Source organism: Lissotriton helveticus, chromosome 3_2 (genome assembly GCF_964261635.1).
Source record: "Lissotriton helveticus chromosome 3_2, aLisHel1.1, whole genome shotgun sequence".
Taxonomy (NCBI): Eukaryota; Metazoa; Chordata; class Amphibia; order Caudata; family Salamandridae; genus Lissotriton; species Lissotriton helveticus.
The window spans coordinates 163,713,571-163,736,542 of NC_136062.1; the positions used below are offsets into that span (position 1 = coordinate 163,713,571).

The following is a 22,972-nucleotide window of genomic DNA, read 5'->3' on the forward strand; positions in this document are numbered from 1 at the left end:
GTTTAAAATACAGTCCTGCTATATTTCAGGAAATTATCTTGATATTTCCCGGTCTTGACCAGACTGAAGTTTCAAGCCTGGAGCAGAAGTGCGTGCGGGGGGGTTCGGTGGGTGGTCGGGAATTCCCCACTGGACCTGACCCACTGTACTCTCCATGTCCAGCAGGAAGAATGGGTGCGATGGAGTTCGCTAACTATCCCTCCTATAACTCCATTAAGGGTGCACCCTCCCGTATAACACTATTCCCTAGTGATAGCCCGCTAGTCAGTCAATCTATTTAATTTAGGGCAGAGACACTGTGGAGTGGTGCATACTGATTAGTTAATGTGACTGTCCGACCCTCCCAATCTGGTCTGGCTAGATGTCGCCTATAATCATCATGGTTTTTTACACACATCAAGTCCCTGTAGAAGAAACCAAGGGGGAGCATTCTGATACTTGAACCACCCTCCTCCTGATACTGCCCCTTACATTGGTTGGAAAGGAGTTCTCTTGCCAGCTCTGGATACCTTAAATTTAAAAATCACACAGTCTCCTGGGAAACCCTTCCTGCTATTTCCAATCCAGGACACCCTTCTTGCCATGAGAATGTGCCTATGATGTGAAATGTTAAAACCTGCATTGTTGGTCAACCAATGGGCGGCCTTATTAATCAGGGTTCACGGGGTTTCTTCTCTCTCCTCCCTGGCAGAACCACTGTGTAAGGGCTTGATGCCGGTGGTAAATATAGTACCGGGAGGCCCTGGGTACTCCGTGCAAGGTCAGCTGCTAATGGCCCTGTATCATTGGGTATAGCTGTTCTCCCCTCGGGGGTTCTAGGGGCTGTGTTGGGGTTGGGCCTGTTCACTGGCTTTTCAGCCCTTGTCTGCCCATTATCTACCCTGGCTTGGTAGACTTGGTGGTCCCTTGTTTGCATCCTCCTTTGTTCCTTCAGGCTGATCGCGCTCATGGTTCACCCCCTCTATTTCCTCTTTAGTGTGGGCTAATTTGGAGCATGCGGCAGTCTCTAATGCCCCTGCGCTGTTGGGATTTTGCCCCGTAATCGTGGAGGATAGAATGCTACCCTGTGCAAGTAGCAAGGAGAGTTTCCCTTCTATCTCATTCATTTTCTCATACAATGGCCCCAGGTGGGTAGTTAGCATTGTTTCCAACTTGGACCACAGTACTTTATCCGCTCCCCGGTTCATCTCTGCCTCCCCACAATTTTGGCACTGAGAGATAACTACGGGCCCCCCTGCTTCTTTGGCCCTGCTCGCTTTGGCCGCACCCCTCTGTTTGGGTTTGGACACATGGTGCCCCCTTCCTCCCCCCCCGGTCGATTAACTGGGGTCTTGGGAGTCAGCTAGAGGGGGCGGGGGGAGAGGGGGCAATGATTAGTGTGCCCATGGCTTTCAGCACCTTTTTTGATTAGGTGACCACCTCTCCGCATTCCCTTGAGGTAATTTCTGAGCCTAGTGGATCTGCAACTGGCGCGTGCTCTCCTTCCCCCATCCCTGCCCAATCGGGTGACAGGGAAATAAGATCGGAGTGCCCCTCCATCTCTTCTGTAAACATCTGTGGCTGACTTAAATTGACAACTGTTAAATCGCTGAATTGTGTAGACAAATCCGCCCCCTGTGACAAGGGAGCGGCATGAATTACAGCCTTTGTAGTGTTACCAGTTGTCGAGTTAGATTGACCTGGGGGGGATCCCAACATTGCCCATGGAGGATCGCTTACGTTCTACAATCATGTCCAACGAGAGTCTCTTCTCTGTCAGCTGAATTTCATGAATTAAAGAGACTCCGCTCTTGATAGGAAAGCCCCCCCCCCACCACCACCACAGAGCTTGTAGCCTCGCGCTTGCTCATCCTAGAAAATAGAGGCTTCTATTTATCTGTAACTGGATGAAAAAAATAGAAAGGGGCAAAACTACAATGATCAGTACCTTGATGGCTAATAGAGTTCTGTTGTGGCTCAGTCCCGTGGGCCCTGGGATATCCTGGGTCCTTGGAGTCAAGAAGTAGCTCTTTGGCCGCCTCCTGGCGCTGGGTGATGTAATGCGGGGCAGCTAATTGATGGTATGGATAAATTACTTACCTGTAATCCTGGTTCTCTTGCAAAGGTATACTCATCAAAGTCATAAGCAGTGAATTATCCTCGCCCATGTGCGGGACCCCGGAGCTTATGACAATATATATATATAAATATAATAAATAACTATGCAGCCTTATAAAAAAACAACTAAAACAGGGGCAAACAGCCAGAAAATAACTTAGTCATACTTGTATAGTAACACATTACTTAAGAAAACTTGTACTAGAGACCATACACCCAAATGGCTTCATACAAGAATTTCTTTATTTTCCAGAACAAGGAAAAAAACACAAGTTTTTGAAGGCAGTTTGGCCCATAGGCTGCATAGGAATTACTGAGACAGAAAAGAAAACTGGCACCTTGCCCTTAAGACTTCCAAGAATCTAGGTACTTTGCCTTTAAGAACCTCAGAGAGCCCTATGCTCCCAGCATGCACCACAGGTGACAGTTAGGTCAGTTCTTTTTGTAAAGGCGAGTAAATTATAATTTAAAACCAGTACTAAACATTGCTAGACCGGGGAGGAGGGCAGGGTGCTTATGACTTTGATGAGTATACCCCTGGAAGAGAACCAGGATTACAGGTAAGTAACTTATCCTTCTCTTCCAGGGGATACTCATCAATAGTCATAAGCAGTGAATAGAATAGCAAGCCCATACTCCACACTTCGCGGACTAGCAATGTAGCACTACAAATAAAACTAATCTTAAAGTAATAGGTACCAATAATCAACCAAACAGATTCCTCAGAGATGCTATCTAAGCAGTAATGGCGAGAAAAAGTATGAACAGACCGCCATGTGGCTGCTTTGCAAATTTCTGCTATGGGCACATTTCTGAGGAGAGCCGTAGTTGAGGCCTTTCCTCTGGTTGAGTGAGCTCTAGGTCTTCCTTGAAGAACTTTATTAGCTAACTGATAAGTCAAGGAAATACAAGAAACTATCCTTCTTGAGATGGACCACTTAGAGGCTGCTAAGCCCGTATTAATAGGACCATAATTGACAAATAATCTGTCCGTCCGTCTTTCTAATACCTTTAGTTTTATCTAGGTAGAACTTCAACACCCTCTTAAGGTCTAAAGAATGTAAGGCCCTTTCAGGGGCGTAGAGGGATTGGGAAAGAAAGTAGGTAGTGTGATTCCCTGATTGATGTGGAACTCTGACACCACCTTTGGCAGAAAACTAGGGCGAGTTTTAAGAACCACCCATTTTTCATGACATACTGTGTAGGGTTCCTTACAGCACAGAGCTTGCAATTCACTTACTCTGCGAACAGAAGTAATTGCGACCAAGAAGGCCACTTTCCAAGATAAGTGCTGCAAAGAAGACTTATGTATCAGTTCAAAAGGTGTTCCCATCAGTTTGGTCAAGACCACATTGAGCTCCCATGGAGGAGAAGGCGCTCGCACTGGTGGATACACCTTTTTTAGTCCTAAAAAATCCTTTACCACTGGCATCTTAAAGAAAGAGCCCTGTGTAGGGGACTTTCTGTACGCTGTGATGGCTGCTAAGTGTACCTTGATGGAGGAAAATTGCAGCCACGACTTAGCCAGATATAACAAATATGGCAGTATGACTTGTTCCTGACCAGAGACTGGGTCATGTCCATTATTCAAACACCAGATGTAGAAACACTTTCATTTGAAAGCGTAGGAAGCTCTAGTGGAAGGTCTTTTAGCCTCCTTGAGGATGATCATACAGTCATCTGGTAAGTCTAAATGCCCAAACTGCAAGAATTCAGGAGCCATGCTGTCAGCCGCAGCGAGGGAAGGCAGGATGGAACACTCTCCCTTGACTCTTGGACAGCAGGTCCGGATGACAAGGCAACCTCGGAGGTGGAACTTGGGAGAGCTGCAGAAGGTACGGGTAACACCACTGGCGCGGCCACTCCGGAGCTATCAGTATCATCCTGGATTTGGTCTTGTAGAATTTGGTGATAACCACTTCCAAATTGCTTGCGCCTCCTAGGACAGAATTCTGGAACTGGTGCCTGCTTGTTCAGGTAAAACATTGACGTGGTGTTGTCTGTCTGAACCAAGAGGGAGTTGGATCTCACAGGAGGGAAGAAGGATTTGAGAGCCAGCTTGACCGCTCTCAGTTCTAGGAAGTTGATATGATAACCCTTCTCCGTGTCCGACCACCGACCTTGCACTTGGAGGTGATCCATATGGCCACCCTAGCCCTGCAGTGAGGCGTCTGTCACGATAGTTGGTGTAGGAGTCTTTTGGAGAAAAGGAACCCCTTGCAGAAGATTCGCTCTCCTTGTCCACTACATGATAGAGTCCTTGGCAGATTGCGGAAGTGCAATTTGATTCTCCCACTTCCCTGAAGCCTGCGCCCTCTGGTCCTCCAGAGCCTGCTGAAGAGGACGCATGTGCAATCACGCATTGGGGACAATGAAGATGCACGAGGCCATGGACCCTAGGAGAGAGGACACTTGCCTGATCCTAGGGAGAAGAGTCTGAAGAAGCTCTTGAGACTTCTTCCTGATAGATATGAACCTCTCCTCCGAAGGACACACGTTTCCTTCCACGGTGTCCAGGGACGCTCCCAGATAGTGAATGTTCCGAGTGGTGTTGAGAATCGATTTTCTTGTAATTGACTCGAAGACCCAGGTTGTACAGAATGTGAAGAGTGACAGACAGATGCGACTGAAGAAGAGATGGAGTGGAACTCTTCATAAGCCAGTCGTCGAGGTATGGGTAAATGAAAATTCCTCGTTTGCGCAGAAAAGCTGCCACCACTGCCATGCACTTTGAAAACGTTCTTGGTGCTGACTTGAGTCCAAATGGCAGAACTAGAAACTGATAATGATGCCGAGCCACTTGAAAACTGAGAAAAGTTCGATGCTTCCTGGACACTGGAATGTAGAAATAAGCGTCCTGCAAATGTATGGAGGACATCCAGTCTCCTTGATGTAAATGTGGAAAGATCTGGTGTAGAGCCAGCATCCGGAACTTTTCCTTTCTTATGTATCTGGTTTAAGATGCAAAGATCCAGAATAGACCTGTACTCCACAGAGGGACCCTTTTTCTCGACCAGGAAGTAGCGAGAGTCTATGCCCCGGCGCTTCTGATTAATTGGGACACGTTCTATGGCTTCTTTTTCTAGAAGACTGCGTACCTCCTTTAGAAGTATGGGATGACACGTTCCGAGAGCCCTCAGAGGGATGGAAGGAGGAGGAGTCTTGAAACGTAGGAGATATCCATTTTCTACAATATTTAGCACCCACTTGTCGTTTGGTATCTTGCGACACTCCTCCAGAAAACCAACAATACTTCCTCCTACCGGAGTGAACAACACGTTTAGAGGAAGTAACTGCTCATTGTTTCGCTGGTTGCTTTGAGGTAGAGGCATATTGTCTATTGTTGCCTCTTCCTCTCCCTGGACGTCTCTCTTGGAAATGAGACCTTTGCTGCTGCTGTTGACCTTGCGACGACCACTGGTTCGATTGACCTTTCTGTTGGAATTGACATTTATCATTGGGACGAAAACGTTTGCATAAGTCTTTCTTCTTTTCGAGACCTACCGCCTTAACTGTGTCCAATTCCGCTTTCATTTTTTTCATCTCCTCGTCCGCATGAGGACCGAAGAGAGAACCACCATTAAACGGCAAGTTAGTGATTTTTCGCTGTACTTCTGGTTTAAGGCCTGTTAGTCGTAGCCATGCAGCCCGTCTTGAACAGATACCATGAGCGTATCCGTGAGCAGCCAAATCAGCCCCACCCGCTGAAGTGCTAATCATTTGGTTAGCGACAAGACCTCCTTCCTGCAAGATTTCTCGAAAATCTTGTTGATCTTCTTTAGGAAGCTTGTCAACAAAACGACCCAGGGAATCCCATAAGGACCTGTTGTATCGTCCCAATAGAGCCGACGCACTGGATACCTTCATAAAAGAGGCCGATGTGTTGCATATTTTTCTGCCCATGGAATCCATCACTTTGCTGTCTTTATCAGGAGGAGCTGAGGATGAAGTTATCGATGACTGCATTTTCCTCGCCGCTGCCACAATGATGGAATCTGGGGGAGGATCTGAACGAAGGAATAATGGGTCCTGATCAGGAGCCTTATACTTCTTAGCTATTCGCGAAGGCACAGACCCCACTGTTGCAGGAGTAAGAAAAGTCTGAGTGGCAAGATCAATAATGCCAGGAACAAGTGGAAGTAAAGGCCTTGCTGAGGAATGGTGATGTAGAGTCTCAAAGATCACTGTGGTGGATACCTTAGGGACCGACATCGCTATATTTAATTTGCTTGCTCCTCGACATAACACCTCATTGAAGGTAGTGAGATCGTCCACAGGTGAAACCCGTGATGGAGGTGTAGAAGTACAAGTAGGAGAGTAATCTCTCCTAGAGGACTTGGTAGATGAAGTAGACCAAGTGCGAGGTCTTCGAGGACTCCTCCTTGAAGAAGAATGCAAGGATCTAGATCTGTCCCTTGAATGCCTCCAACGGGATCATGGAGAGCGTGATCTTGGTGGAGTTCTTCTTCTTGAAGATACCACAGTGGGTGTCCTCGACCTTCGTGGAGATCTCCAAGGCGTTCGAACTGGAGACTTTGAGAGAGGAGAAGGAGAGTAGGTACGGGAGTAGTCCGAACCAATACTGCTGATGGACTTAGCCTTCTTCCGCCGAGGTTCTTCACTAACTTCCGGAGAGCCCTCCGGTGAAATCTGCACAATACTAAGTTCAGGTGACGAAGATCTGGAGGGAGAACGAGATGCACCGGCAACCTCCTCCGAGGCCCCAGCATGTTCTTGTCCCTCGACGCCGATGGCCTCGACGTGGACAACTGTCCCTCCCTCAACGTCGAACCACGATGATGCCCTGTAGGAGTCAAGGGCTGTGCAGATTGCGACGTCTTCACAGGAGACCTCGACGTCGATTTGGCATGACGTCGCAGAGATCTTGACCTCGAACGCTGTCGACGCCGTGGAGACTTCGACTTTGAACGCCGTGGTGATCGACGTCGAATGGTGTCTTACTCCTGTCGTCGACCGGTCTTCGTGTCTCTTTGACGTCGGCAAGCTTCTTGACGTCGACCTACGATGAGGTAACGGAGAGCGTCTCGACGTCGATGCGGCTCTAGACGACGATGCATGTTTCGACGTCGATAAACCCACATCTTGGCCATACCTCGGTTCTGATGCAGGACGCTTCGACGTCGAGGCCTTTCTCGACGACGGAGACTTACGCCGTCTCGACGTCGGAGACTGTTCAGGCCTTTTCTTCTACGGCGGCTGCGACACCGACGCGAACAAGCTGAAATCTTCCTTTTTCTCGACGTAGTAGAGGCAGACTACAGAAGGTGTCGATGTTTTTGATGAGAGGAGGGCTCTTGATCCCCAAGGCCACTTTCTGGAAGTGTTTTTCCTCTCTCCATCAACACCTGAAGCCGAATCCTCTCTCGATCACGAAGTGTTCTTGAAGAAAACTTCTGGCAATGATAACAAGAGTCCACCTTATGAGAAGAAGGAAGACAGGCGATACACACAGAGTGTGGATCTGATCTAGCCATCTTTTTTCCAGAAGATGGACAATTTCTGAAGAGAGCTGGCATTTTGTCAGAAAAAGATGACAAGTTTCTGTCAGAAAAAGAAGAAAAATCTTCTTCCAGCACAGGAGAAATGCTAAACAGCAAGAAAATTAACAATTTCTGACTAAAAAGTCTAAAAGCTGTCGAGCTAAAGCTCCCGGATCCTCACAGAAGGAGCCGGAAAAAAGAACTGACCTAACTGTCACCTGTGGTGCATGCTGGGAGCATAGGGCTCTCTGATGTTGTTAAAGGCAAAGTACCTAGATTCTTCGAAGTCTTAAAGGCGAGGTGCCAGTTTTCTTTTCTGTCCCAGGACCGTAATTCCTATGCAGCCTATGGGCCAAACTGCCTTCAAAAACTTGTGTTTTTTTCCTTGTTCTGGAAAATAAAGAAATTCTTGTATGAAGCCATTTGGGTGTATGGTCTCTAGTACAAGTTTTCTTAAGTAATGTGTTACTATACAAGTATGGCTAAGTTATTTTCTGGCTGTTTGCCCCTGAAATACTGAATACGAGTATAGAAACTCTAAAATTCACTTATCAAATAAACAAAACTGAAGCTATATTCCTGGACACAAAGATTTATATAAAGGACAACAAAATTCAAACAACTCTACATCGCAAAACAACTGCCACCAATGCCACCCTACAAGCTGACAGCTTCCACCAAAGATCATTAATTCAAAGCATACCATATGGCGAATTTCTTCGAATTCGCAGAATTTGCAGTGAGGAAGATGAGTGGCTGAAACAGTACAAACACCGCAAAAAGATTTAAAAATCGGCAATACAATACTGGCACGATAAATAGTGGTTGGAAGAAGGCAAATGCAAACACACGAAGTGATTGTCTGAAAATCAAAACCAAAACTATAAAAAAAACAACAGAGATAAGATTTATAACAGACTATACCCAGAATTCTAAAATGGTAAACTTGATTCTCAAAAAAATTGGAAAATTCTAAAATTAGATGGCACCATTGGAAAGATGATAGGGGATCACCCCATAGTAACATACCGGAGAGCAAGGAATCTCAAAGATTACCTAGTGCACAGTCATCTTGACACCCAGAATAAAAGCAAAGACTGGTTACAAACTAAAGGCTTCATCAAATGCTACAATTGCAAGGTCTGTTTAATAGCCAAACCTACTCTGGAAATCCAAATGGCCAATAAAAAGATGTGGAAAATTCCAAACCTGATCAGCTGCAAAAGCAGATATGTGGTGTACATTGTAGAATGCCCGTGCAGTCTGAAATATATAGGGAGCACGACATGTGAGTTAAAAAAGAGAATTTTAGAACACACTCGTGCCACCACACACAAGGACAAAAACAACTCCATAGCCAGACACATGGAATTGGTCCATAATGGGGATTGGAAAACTTTGAAATTTTATGGCATTGATCAAGTCATAGACAATAAACGGGGAGGAAATTTGGAAAAATTACTCCGTCAGAAGGAATCTCGACATATCTTAAAATTCAGAACAATGACCCCTTTTGGTTTAAACCAGTCGGAGGAACTTTATGTGCACCTTTAGTGATTTTTTGATAGAACTACTATGCAACAGCAAACATAATTGATTAAAATGTTTAAATAATCTGTGCACAAAAAAGAGAACCAATGTTGTTATATCTGAAATCATACTAAAAACAAATGGGGTCAACTACACTGCATTTTTTATATATATATAAAAAAGGAAAAACTTTAACTGAAACAATACCCGAGATGGTTTTGTAAATTTGCACCCTTTTTTTAGATTGGTCAAAATATATAAACTACATGTCCCATAAAGCTTATGGGCTTGTATAGACCAAAATGCTGCAGGAAATGATGTAATACCTTTTCAAACGTATGTAAACCAATAGTAACTGTTTGTTTGTAAGTTACCGTGATCAAGCAGCGGCTGCTGCGAAACGCGTCAGGTTTTGCTTTGTCCTGCCGAGTGAACCGATAACATGCAAAATTAAGAATTAAAAAGTAACCTTGAAGAAACGGAATCCTTTGGCGTGTGCGACCCTTCTTTTCCTGGTCTCCGGGAGCTTGGTGCATATATATATATATATATATATATATATATATATATATATATATATATATATATATATATATATATATATATATCTATATCTATATATATATATATATATATAAGCTCCGGGGTCCCGCACATGGGCGGGGATAATTCACTGCTTATGACTATTGATGAGTATCCCCTGTAAGAGTACAGGCCAATACACAGGACTTCTTCCCAGTATCTTCCGAAACCGCGGTACACTGGGGCTCCAATTGCAAACGTAAGGGGGGTGGCTCAGCCCAGCCTCTTCCGGCCCCTGACGGGTGCGGATGGGAGCCCCACGCCGATTTTAAAGCGCCTCCTGGCACTGTGTGATGACGCTTCTTTCCGGCGCCACCAGGACTCTGGGAAACTGAGTCCCTAGCGCCGCGATGATTGTTGCAGTCCCCACGGACTGTTCTGAGGCGGCAGGGCAGGGCAAACAGCAAGTGGTAGCAAGTGGTGACAAAAAGACAGTGGCGGCAGTAAAGCGAGTTTGGGACCCGCTCTGCGGGAGTCTCACGCCGATTTTAAAGCGCCTCCTGGCGCTGTGTGATGATGCTTCTTTCCAGCGCCACCGGAACTCTGGGAAACGGAGTCACTAGTGCCGCGATGATCGTTGCAGTCCCCACGGACTGTTCTGAGGCAGCAGGGCAGGGGAAACAGCAAGTGGCAGCAAGTGGTGGCAAAAAGACAGTGGCAGCAGTAAAGCGAGTTTGGGTGCAGTCATCACACGTCCTAGAGTCGAGCTCTGACCCCAAGCACCAGAGACATACCTGGTGGGGATCTGTCACTTACATCTGTTTGCAACAAACAGTCTCTACAACGCTTAATCACGGTCATCTTAAGTCTTGCAAAAAAAAAAGTAAAGACAATCTCTTAATAACAAAAGGAGTAGAGCTCTGGATCAGGATTTGAAGCTGCGGAAAAAAATTTATTGACTTTAGCACACATGGGTGGCACTTTTATCAGACTCTGCTCATCACTTCTAGAGAGTAATGAGGTAGGTGCAGAGCTGCACAACTCCACCTAACAGTAGGCAGGAGAACTGCTTTTGAATTTTCTTTAGTAAACTGATGCCAGGGGAATATTCACAAGTGGTGAGAAGTATTCATCATAAACTATATATTTGTTTACATTTTCAAGGGTGCTTGAGCAAATACCAGAAGGTGGGTTGGGGGCTAGGACCAGCCGTAAGTACAAAATACGTGGACATGGTCACCTATAAGTAGCACATCTTGGATGATGCTGAAGCGGTCCCAGATAAAAAGCTGGGTAAAGGGTTTTCTGGGATTTGGAAGAAAACATTTAGGCTCATGGTAGAAAGTGGAAAGAATGCAAGAGCGGGGGTGGTAGTGCTGGCATCCTTGCCCGCTCTACACTAGACCGTCAGCAAGTAATACAGAAGAAGGCATAGCAACACAGCTTCATTAGGAGATCAAATAAAAAATGTCTTCAAATACAGTACATTAAATAGACAGTTTTATTGAAACAGGCCAAAGTTTACAAATGCAAAAATAAAATAAACACGTTTTTAACAAGGCAAGTGCTGAGGCAGGGGACCTTTGATATCGGAGTCAACAGACATGTGCAACCCAACACTTCAGCCAGTCATTCATCGTGATGCGGACAGTTTGGAGTCGGACAACAGGTAAGCGAGGGGTACATGAAGTGCAACTGTCAATATAATTCACACTTCAAGATTAAAACATCAAGTTGGAATATATTTAGTGGCCAACCCTGTCATGTTCTCTTTTATACTGTTACCCAGGTAGCTACGTATCCTCACCAAGCAGATGTCAGCCTTTAGAGTGCATGTCAGTGCATGTTTTTTTTTTACAGAGAATAGTGTGCCCTAATGATGACGTGTACGAGGTGCCCTGGGACAGGCCCCTCTGCTAGTCAAGGTGTGCAGTCCTTCCCAAAAACGTTAATGAGATTACTTACAACTAGGGAAAAATCTAGTATTTGCTGTCCCAAAGCCAACCTAAGGCTATATGTGTCTCCTTGTACATATTGGGGCCAGAGAGATTCAATGGTAAAAGGGATTCTAAAGAGGGAAAAACAAAGGTACAAGAAATGATTTTCTTGGTGAAAAGCTAGGCATTTGGCTTTCTATTTACTGAGCTAGCTAGCTCAGTTTGTAGGGCACTTGTACAGATCATGCTATTTTGCTAATTTTGAACACAACCACCTTAAGTCTTCAGACTTAAAAATTCTAATTGTTGCCCTGCCACCTCCCAGCGTCTGATAAAAGCTAATATACCTGCAGTTTTAAAGAGGTTGAAGGGTATTTTATTGGCTGGAAAACATTTTGCACCACCTCAGTAACCGTGGCAGTGATGGTGATCATTACTCAACTACAAAATGGTCAACACCATACATAGGCCAATGCATGGGCCCCATCCACTCATCCACCAAAATGGATCACTAAAGACAAACAGAAAGCAGATGCCAAAGCTCTGACACTGAGCTGTAATACACCACTGGAGGGGGATCTTTCATGTTCCTGGGAGCCCAAACTTGGAACTAACTTCATAAGGTTGTCAAAGCCACTGTGGAATTCTCCATGTTCAGGCACCAATTAAAAACATGGCTATTCTGCAACTAAGTGTGTCATGGGTGGTAGTGGAGAGTTACCCGTTAGCGGCAAGACACTGTTGAGCAGCTGTGCGCTTTATTAATGCTGGTTCATTCATTCACTGCACACCAATGCTGCAGAACATTGCTGATGACAAGTTGCCCACCCAAATAAGACACAATCTGCTAGTAGGTCTCCATTAACTCTGTACATTATTGCTTATTAATGCCACCGCAGAACTTCACTTCCAGGAAGATTTGACTTAAAACACCCCAGTCTCCGCCTACACCATCATAACATTTCCTGAGGAAGGAGAAATACATCTTTGAGAATACTGGTAAACACAGTCACTATGTACACTGTGTTGTTGGCTCTTCCCTTAGAATTGACAAGCACCCCTCTCTTCACCCCCAGAGGGAGCAGACATATTTACTCATGTCAGGGATAGGTACAGCTGGACAAGAACGAATGCGCGATGGGCTCTTTCAAAGACTTTAGCACACTTAAAAATAGGTTAGTGTGAAGGCTGAGTAAGAGAGAGGAGGCTGAAGGAGGTCTGTTATGAGTGATAATTCTACTTTAAAACCATACAATCGGCAACGTTAGATTGTTAAGCCTAAACCACGTGGCTAGTTTGTGCACGGTTTGTTTGATTTACATCAGTCTTTCTCTTAAACACCTCAAGATATACTAAATGGATGTGTATACGTGTGCGAGCACACAGCCACTAGGTGATACTAGGAGAGAACCATGGCATGGGAGGGCAAGAGGGAGAAGAAAAGAGGGGAGCTGGAGGTAAAAGACATAGGATAAGCGATAAGTTAATTAGAAGGGCAGAAGTGGAACTAGGAAAACTGCAGTAAAAGGAAGGAAAAGTAAAATGGAAGAGCCGTGAATAAAAAGGGCAGAAGTGAAAGGATGGAGAAAAGGAGAAAATGGAAGTGAGAAGACGAATTGGGATAAAAGTAGAGGAAGAAGGGTATCTTAAAAGAGGAAGAGGGAAAATACAAGAAAACGACCGGCTAGAGACAATGGGCATTCAAAATAGGTGAAAGTGGGCAAATTGAGTGGAAAACAGAAGATAGATTTAGGAGACGAAAAAAAGTTGAGAGAACGAAAGGAAGGGGATAGAAGAAATTAAATAAAGAGAAAAAGGGGAAAACAAAAGTGGAAGTGAAAAAAATGAATGGACGACGAGAAAGGTAAAATCAAGAGGGGCACGAAGGTGTAGGTTGTGGGAAGAAAAGGCAGGAGGTGGGGAAGTGTGCTTCCCAGCAGCATGTCTGAATGTGCGGCTAGCAAGACAGTCAGGAACCAGAAAATGCACGCCATGCGCTCACGGTCTCTAAAACAAATTACAGCTGAAGAAAAAACAAATGCAGAGTAGCCAGCCGTGGAACTTTACCACCTAAATCTGAAGAATACATGTTCAAAAGCCTGATCCGTAGACAGGCAACACACCTCCGATTATCCATCTCTACTTACGTGGCAAAGTTAACTAACACAGTCATCACATCACCTGACCTTTTGAGACAAATATTACAATTGCTCGTGAATGGTGTGTATATGTGCATTTGGTGAAAAAGCAACATTTACCGGGGAAAAATAACACATTTTCTAAAGAAGAAACTGTCCTAAACCAAGACCAGTGACTTAAGACATGCAGTTATACAAGAAGATACAGTTATTTACACCACTTCATCTTCTACAAAAATAAAAATCTTCTGAAATACACATATATATTATAGTGGAGTTTCAAGGAAACTGTTACTGGATATTGTTTTGTTTCTAAACTGTTCACGGCTTTCCTGAGGACATAGTTTGGACCCAAATAAACCATCCTATGCTCACTCCACTGCCAATTGCTTTTCCTGGAAGGGAGAAAGTTCACCGTGAACTGACAAATTATCAACTGATATTCTATTCCATCAGTGTAGTTAAATTTCATTGCCAACATCCCTTAGCTCCCTCAAACGTAACTCTATGAAACAGGACACGTAGTTTAACGGTAGCCCTATAAAATGGCTGGGAGAAAATTCAACATTGGCAGTTCGGATGTTCATCACGGATCGCGTAGTTCTTACTGGTAATTGCAAAACAAAACTGCAAAAGGAAAGTCTATGCTGTAAAGAGAGAATGCATGTTTGCCTGAAACAAGTCTGTGTGCTGAAAGAATGCCTCTCTCTCTACTGAAAGTCATTTCCAATTCTCTTTACAGATGTGCCCACATAGGCTTCCGATATAGTGGCAGGCCCATTTTGATTCCCATCCCATGTGAGCTGATCCCTCGGCGGGCGCCCAAACTTATGTTTTCAATGCACTTACTTTCCAGAGCAAAACGGGATCATGGTGAGTGCACCGTCCTCTTTTGCATCAAGCTTGCTATATAGACCATAATAGGCTAGAGCATAGACTATGCTAGACTTTTGATCTTCCCAAATAATTGCCATCTCTGAAAAGTAAATTTTTTTTTTTAAAAGGCTGCTACTAATAGTAACAATGGCACAAACCTCTGGCATCTCTTCATTGGCTCTCTATCAGTGACAGCATCACATATATCACATTATGCACTGTACATAGTTCCATATTTGGATGGGAGTTTGCATTTATAGTCAGAGGGTTGATCCCTATGAACTCTCTTGACCGTTTATATCTTCCTCCTCATTTTTGAAAGTTTTCAGCTGTAACAAAGCTCGCCTTGGAATAGGAGCTTCTCTGTGTTGGCGCCTATGATAGGGAACAAACTCCCTTCAGATCTCCATGCTATTCCAACCTGACTAAATTTCGTAAAGCCTTGAAGATTTGTCTCTTCAAGGCTGTAATATTATCATTTGAGTACATTTTCACTCTTTCCTCCAGCCCAAAGCGATTCAAAACTTTCACCGGTGATTAGCCAATACTACAAATCCAAACATGGGCAGAGAACTAGCAGCACAGGATATGTACGTAGAATTGTCCTGAATGCCTGCGGTCAAGCACTCCACAGAGGTTTACAGTTTTAAGATTAGAGGGAAAAAACACAAATCATCCTACAGTGACCAGATACACTACCACAGTCGTATTGCCTCATAGATCCACACATCAGCAGTACAAAAACACTCCACAAACCTCCTATACCATGAACATCCCAAAGCATTATTGAACACTTCAACCTAGCTTAGGTGCTCCAAGCTGGTAGAAACCATCATTCAAAAACAGTGTCTGGCACTAAGTAGAACTTGGTGAGGTCAATCTGTCGAAATATACCTGATGGCACAGAAATTAGCCCCAGAGTGAAAGGGTGTGCCGCTCATTGATAATACAAATATCCTGAAAATCCGATAGTTACAAGAGAGGATGGCCACAACTGGCTGTACAAAGGCACCTCTTGCACCAGAGATAGCTACCTGTAATATACAGGGGCTGCCACGTTTTTCAGAGGATATCTGGCATCGCAATTTCTAACCAGTTTTGACACAGAAGGTTTATTCAAATTGAATGGACACTTGCTGTTCTAGACTTTATGCACACAGGTACATTGTGTTAAATTCTCAGAGAACAAGCAGAGCTGTTTTTCCATAAAATCTCTAGTTTGTTCTTTCTAAACACTAAAATATTGGCCAGAAGAGCATTACAAAATAGAAATCATCGAGGTGGGTGGTTGAAATCCAAATTAGGGACAAGACCTTGAGGTTATCTGTAGTCCTATGTGCCTGAGGATAAACAAGTGGACCGCACTTTCCGGAGTATATGGCATATGGACACCAACCTACCCAACTGCGAGTACCATTTTACAGCATACAGGTGGAGAACTAGGAAAATAAATTACCAAGCACTTAAACCGTGGCACTGTATTGCAATATTATTGTTTGAACAGCTATGGATTAGTCACTCCAGATCCATGGGTTAAAGTCCGAAATGATGAAACTGCCTTCCTGTAATGCTACATGTTCAAATTCTCTCATTTCACTGCCCCACAAGTTCTTCAGTTCTCTTGGAGCTGCAAGGCGTTTCATAATAATTTAACATATTGTAACAGACTGGTCCTTTTGTCTGCCACTGGCTCATGCTCAGCTTTTTCAACAGCTGCCAGGCCCAGCACGTACTAGCTAGCCTCTGTCCTGCAAGTGTTTACCAATGGTAGCATCAACCAGCTATAAAGTTCGGATGGCTACTGGATAAAGCAGAGACATGTGTTCGGCTCCTTTGATGGGCAGCTTGCGGCTGGCGTAGTGATGGATGATCTCAGGTACGCTGTCAAAAGGCAGGCTGTTCTGGCCCAGGATGTATTTGCTTTCTTTGGTTCTGGAGAGTTTCATGTGCATGAAGCCTTGATTACTCCTGTTCAGAGAGAAAGAAAGAAAAGTCAGCTTACTATTAAATCAACACATTTGTGATACACTAACCTATGGCCTGAAGATGAAACATTTAATCCTAGCTGACCAATAAATACAGTAGCACATTTTGTTTGTAGAAAATCATTATCAAAGTCACTGCGTAGTGCTTGAATCTAGGCTTATGAGGAGATCTGTTTTTGATGTGGTCACCTAAGCAATGAACACCGCTCCTCGGATACAATCTGCCTACCTTTGACAATAATCTGAGCCACATGAATAGCACATTTATTTGCTTAGAAAAAAACTCTCTCTCACAAAGAATTATGTTTTTCTTTCCATCAACAATCATCACATTCTCTTACCCAAGACACTTTATTTGGGGCCATCCCCTTATTTCCATCATGAAAACTTAACAGCACCACTTTGTCTTCAATATGTGGCACCACATTAGTGGCACCATGTCAGGCATAGCTTTCCATCACTGTCTCTAACCATCCACGCACTCTCATTCTCTTTGTACACCTGTAGGACATTAGGTTATTAGTTGTGCAGGATGTGAGGTTTGCTCAAGTAATAGGTCCACAATTCCCCTTACATTGTAGCAGTAGACTCTCTCAAGGTAGTTAAGCACAGCAGTCCAAGGACTACTCAGAGGAGGTTGCATGGACTAGTAATCACCATTCTCTGGCATGCAATAATAAAATTCAATAAATGATTGCCCACTCAGTGATTTTTCTCAGTAACGGAGATCATCATTTCTATGTGCCGCAGGCCCTAGGTTACTCCATAGTGCCCTAGTGCTCAGTGCCGGGACACTCCGAGTAGCTGTGCATGGAACAAGTAACTTTTATCATCATCATCAGGGTTGGGATCCTAGACCTCCTTTCTTACATCGTCCCCATGGAGATAAGGCCCCTGGACCATGGGGTAGGAGGTCCCACTCATGCCCCCTTGCCTCAAATGAGCAAATCATGAGCCTGTCCTGACCCCAGGGCCTTGCCAACACCTGGGTTAATCAGCTGAATCGGTCGTGCAGCCACACTCACTCAGTATTCCAAAATGGTCAAAGGTCACCTAACCTCAAAAGGTCATAAATCTCCTGGTGGGAAGTTCTAGAAGCCAAACAGCAATGGCCAATCATAGGGTACCCCTTCACCCCATCCCAACCTTCCTGCACAACATGCTGGGACAATTCATGATGGCGTGTTGAAGAAGTCATTCAAGCCTACTCTTGGAGCCTCAGCTCCACCCCTAGCTGACATCAATTCAGGGTCTTTCCCCACAAAACCTAAATGTTGGAGCCCCCTCTTATGCTGGCTTCAGTTGTCTGGGCGTCCTCCTTTGTTCAGTGGCCACTGGCTGTCTTCTCCCTGGTACAGTGTGTCAACTATTTAACAGATATAGATTTTCTTCTCCACCCCTTCCTCCTCAGATGCTCAATGAAGCACTGGTATTTACTCTTTTTGTTAGGGCAGGCCATTGTTCCTTCTGCTGTGGAGCAGAGTGATTAACCTGGACCAGTAGGGTGACTAAAGGCTTGATCTCCTATCCTGAGCTGAATCCGAGAAATATGAGAATTCTGGACGACTTAGAAGTGTTCATGAATGATCATGGGACTTGCGTAGTCGAACTGGGCGAATATTTTTCTCCCTAGTTTCATAACTCACCGGATTGTTTGGCCTAAGGGAAGCGAAAATGCACTTTAAGGCAGAATTCTCCATAAATATATATAATACAATGTCACTGCAGACAAAACAGTAAACCAAACTGACTGACTATGAGCATCCCCTAATTTATTTAATCTGTTTTTATTGATTTTACATGTTTAACAATCTTTTCCAACACACGCAGGTTGTTTGTCAATTTTCCTATACATTCAGTTAGATTGCCCATATGGCTACATGTTATTACAGCAAAGGTTAACAGAATTTATTTCGTGAGCTTCACATTTTACCATTCTGCATATATCAACCATTACTGATTGGTCCAACAGAAAACCGCGGAGGCGGGTGTTAACTAAACCGGGACAAATTAATGCATAAGGGTGTGAAACTGGGTACCGGTACTTATGCTACCTACATCCATCCTGCCACTTGTCGCACTGAATGACTCGGTATCTGCAGTGCTTATGAGTGCAGTGCAGGACATGCTTTAAGTTGTGTATTATCCTGGATGCCATCTGTGGATGTCTTCGCTGGTCGGATCTCAGTTCCATCTGGGACATGAGGCGAGGCTGCTGCATCATGTGGGGGGGGGGGGTTAAAGCAGCCAGTATTGTGTCCCAGTGTATGAGCGCCCCCTAATATTATAAGGCCTATCGCAGGATAACACTTACCCTTGCAGGTTACCTGGCTGCGCACTATGCTAATTCCACACATGTAACCAGCCAAGTGCCCCCAACCCTAGCAGTGCCGCAGTGACCTAATATAAAAGGTGGACACTGGTGGTAAACACGCTCAGTCCAATTACCGTGTGATTACCATTGGCAAGGCACGAGTAGTGAAACTCATCTAGAGCAAAAATCTCAAAAAATGGAGATTGGAAAGCAAAAAATATGGATGCACTAAATAGACAGAGCCCAACTGCAAAACCACCCCCTCAGTGTCCCTTGCCTGCTGCCCTTACGACAAAAGAGAAAGAGCTACATACTACTGGTTTAGGGTCCGTAACTCCCACATGCACTTGGACATTTATTAATTTCCCTAAAAGAAAATAAAGCACCTCAGTTGGGTGTCCTTTGGTGAAACGCTTTTGCAAACATCTTGGCCGTTTCAACAGTGCAAGGTCCACAGCATCTTTCTCCTCTAGCAACATTGCATCTACTATTGTGACTTCCATATGGTAGGAATTCTACACCACAGCACTTCCTGCAGTTGTGACATTCAGAACAGGTGTGCTGATGCTGCCTTGCTCCTTGTAGTTCTACACAGCTTTTCTACTACATCCCCCAATACTGCAGTATGAAGACTTGTTAATTGCTCATCTAACCCATAGCGATGCTTCCTCTACCTTTTTGAAAGTCATGCTTGCTACCCTAAAACACCTGTGTGATAGTGGATTGGGTCTACTTCTGAAAACCCTCACTTATTTTGCGCCTCTGGTTCTTGGCCTCTGCTGTGGAGAGAAAGGCCCAAATGGAATCCCACTTGTACCATTTAATTGACACACAGCAGGAGGACCAGGCTCCAGTTCTTGTGCACAAATTCCTGGGTTTAGAGTTCAGGGTTATCCTGACTGAACACTTTTATACTGGTTTGTATGAAATGTTTTTTTCTTCAGTCTCGCACAAATTAAATCCCCTTTTGAACGGCCTTGCTGGCTGGGAAGATACTTGCTGCTCTCCCCAGATTTCAGATCAAAGGCCCTTAGAACAATAGGAACCCAATGGCCACTCCCCTTCCTGCAGGAGAAAAGGGAAGAATTGTAAATCTCAAGAGCTGAGCTGTTGTAATAATCCATGTTTGTTAGGCCATGGGATACTGCCAGTCTGAATAATGGGGAGAAGGCAGACTTCGATCTCCAGAGTCCAACACTATGACTTTTGAAAGTGAAAGTCTTGTGAGTGCGGAGATAGGCCCAGATAGCTGATAAGCTCTAACATTAGAAGACACGCCATTTCAAATCTTTTCCAGCAGGCTGTGAAATGTGTGAAGACAGTCAGTGGGCTTGTTCCTTTAGTATCAGTTAGATGTGCAGGGTTTATGTATCATCTCTAGATTGGATGGGTAAGCCACCACTTGCAGATCTTTCCATCTGCATTTTTCAACCCCATGCTCAGGCAGAGTGAGCTGGGAAGCTGCCTTATAAGACGTAAAAAGGACCAGCACAACTGTCAGCCCCCTGTGAAAATCGTTGGAGTGCATCCCCTCCTGAATTATATTCTTGGACTTTCACTCTCTGGAGAAGCTGTCCTTGGAAGGCAGAGGTAACCAAGGGCTATTATTGTGATTGGACATGCTGTGAGGTCCTGGAGGAGTGGGCACCATAGACTTGGGCTGCTTTGCACAGTGACCCACCAAGAGACCGAAATCTTGGGTCACTGGGGAGAGTAGCCATGGACTTTGACCTGCTGTTTAAACCATGCATGCATTGCTGAAGGGCCTTAGGTCAGCAGAGCACCTGGACTGAGCAGAATGATGGGCCCAGCCCAGATTGATCATGATGTTGCAGTTGGGAGGAAGCAGTGTGTGAAGGGCAGAAGAAATCCTTCAATGTGTGAAGCCATGGGGAAGGAGCAATACTCACCCAGGCAATGGCAATCCCCCTTTGTATTGTACTAGTAAGCACTGCTGCTTGGTGCTACTGTTTTTGGTTGCTGGAGGAGTCTCCTGGAACAAAGCAAACCAAACCCCAATGAAAGCTATCCAGTAGGGCCCGACCAAGATATCTGCATTTAGATGTGCCCCTCTGGCACAGCTTCACTACATTGGGGAAGGTTAGGTTGGTGTCGTGGGGCGTTTGAAACACACTGAAGAGAAATTGTGTATGCGACCACATGGGACAAAATCTTAAAATCTTCAGCACAATCAAACATCGGGTTGAAGCAGATGTAGTCTGAAGTAGGCTGCAACCATGAAATCATGCACACAAGTATTTGTTTCCCAGTTATCGCAATTTAAACCGCTCATTCCAGCATAATCAAACATGACCACATCAGATTGTTTTTCCCCTTACAGATGACCATCATTACCAGGGAACTCCTTTTGATAATTGCGGTACTGCGGCCATGATTTAGAGAGCCTCTGTACTCTGAAATGCTCCAGCCCTGGTCCCTGCACGTGCCCCCTCCCTCTGATCCAAGTGTTGGCATCCATGTAAAATGCAGTCCCTTCTCGAGCAGAAGGAAGGAGTATGGGAACGTGCTAGGACCGCATGGCTCAAGGACAGCAGCAGTGAGGCTCCTACAAGAAAGAGTCAGGTGTGGTGTGAAGAGTTCGGTTGGCCCCCAGGAATACCCACAGAAAATAAAAGCACCGAGTTAGCATTGTTTTTTGGGAAAGTAAATTAAAGCATTTTCCAGCAAGGTTGCTAGGCAACCTATAAACAATAATAAAGAGCTCAGTTATAAGACAAGATGCATCTGGCTAAAGCTCTGTTCATCTCTTAGGGAAACACAATATGCGAATATTTTCCCTTTTTAGACATGGCCATATAGATGTATGATATATATATATATATATTAAGATGATTCATGTTATGCGGCACTCCACCGGATCTGGTTAACATTTGGTTTAGATCTTTAGTGAGCCTCACACTAATGTAAAAGTATGTAGGCTTGGTTTTAATGATTATATCAAAGTCATTGTTACGTTTGTAGAAATAGGTTTCTAAATGTGAGTAGCCTGACAAAGTTAGTAGTCCTAGCTTCCATCAGTGCCTACATTTTAGGCAATAGGTCTTTAGAAGGATACTGTGGTTTAACTATGTTAAAGCTTGCATAGCATTCATGGGAAATTCACAGACGGCTGAAATGGACTAGGTTTGTGGGGTAATTAACCGTAATGAAAAATGTATAAGGTAGCAGATTTCCACTTTGATATTTCGTAACGAGGCCCCATATGAGGGAGGTCGGGTTGTTTCACCCAAAACAATTTTGTGAATATTTGTGTGTAACATTTATTTTATATAAGTTTTTCTTTAAACTTAAAAGCACTGGCTGTACAGTGGTTTATATTGGTGTGCATTGCTGAGTTCCAAGTCCACAAAGCCTCGCTATCCTGAGAGTTGGACTCTAGAACTAGTACGTGGTTCACACTTATAGGGTCAGCAGAAGGGGCGCCCCAGGACATCAGAGGTGAACGTCTCCTAATAATACAACTGGAGTCCAGGAACGTCTGATTGCCGTTTGACCCACCCTCCCTCAAAAGGGATTTCTCATTTTTGTGCTCTGCCGTGTTCTTACTAGTGGTTCTCTTTTAGCTTGCTCATTTGGGTAACTTAAGTCTCTTGCCAGTAGGAACACACAGCAGTTGGACTGCACTAATGCTTAACCCCAGTGGCCCAGAGTAGCAGAAGGTTGATTGCAATTCAAACATGAAGACAAGACAGCAAAAAAAGAGGGAAATGATTAAATGTAGGTAAACACATGGGAACAACACTCTGTCTATGGTCAAACGTCATCTTCTGAGTGCATACCGTTTATTAGAGAGAGAACCCTGCACCCCCCCCCCACACACACACACCCATTCGATGCTTGTACATCCTCAAATTCAACCCAAATGCACACAAGCTCAATAACTGTAGACCACACAGGAGCTTTACATAAATGATGAAGATAAGGGGAAAAAAGCCTGAAACCCAAATAGACATGTAACACGCAACAAAATGTTAATACCTGCAAATGAACCCCACACATTCAGCAGTTAGGAAAGCAAAAATTAAGCACATTTTTTGTAATTCTTAAGTGT

General features: G+C 44.4%; 1 protein-coding gene across 2 annotated transcripts in view; it reads right to left on the minus strand.

Moving 5' to 3' along the window:
• Positions 1–11,133: 11,133 nt before the first annotated feature.
• The window catches only part of SHF (Src homology 2 domain containing F), a 389,674-nt gene continuing 377,835 nt past the window's right edge, over positions 11,134–22,972 (minus strand). The window contains exon 6 of one of the 2 annotated variants that reach the window (XM_078684959.1): positions 11,134–16,569. In XM_078684959.1, coding sequence (XP_078541085.1) covers positions 16,383–16,569 — 187 coding nt within the window. In that variant the 3' untranslated portion in view covers positions 11,134–16,382. The remainder of the gene's footprint in view (positions 16,570–22,972) is intronic. The other variant, XM_078684958.1, reaches the window with a different exon arrangement.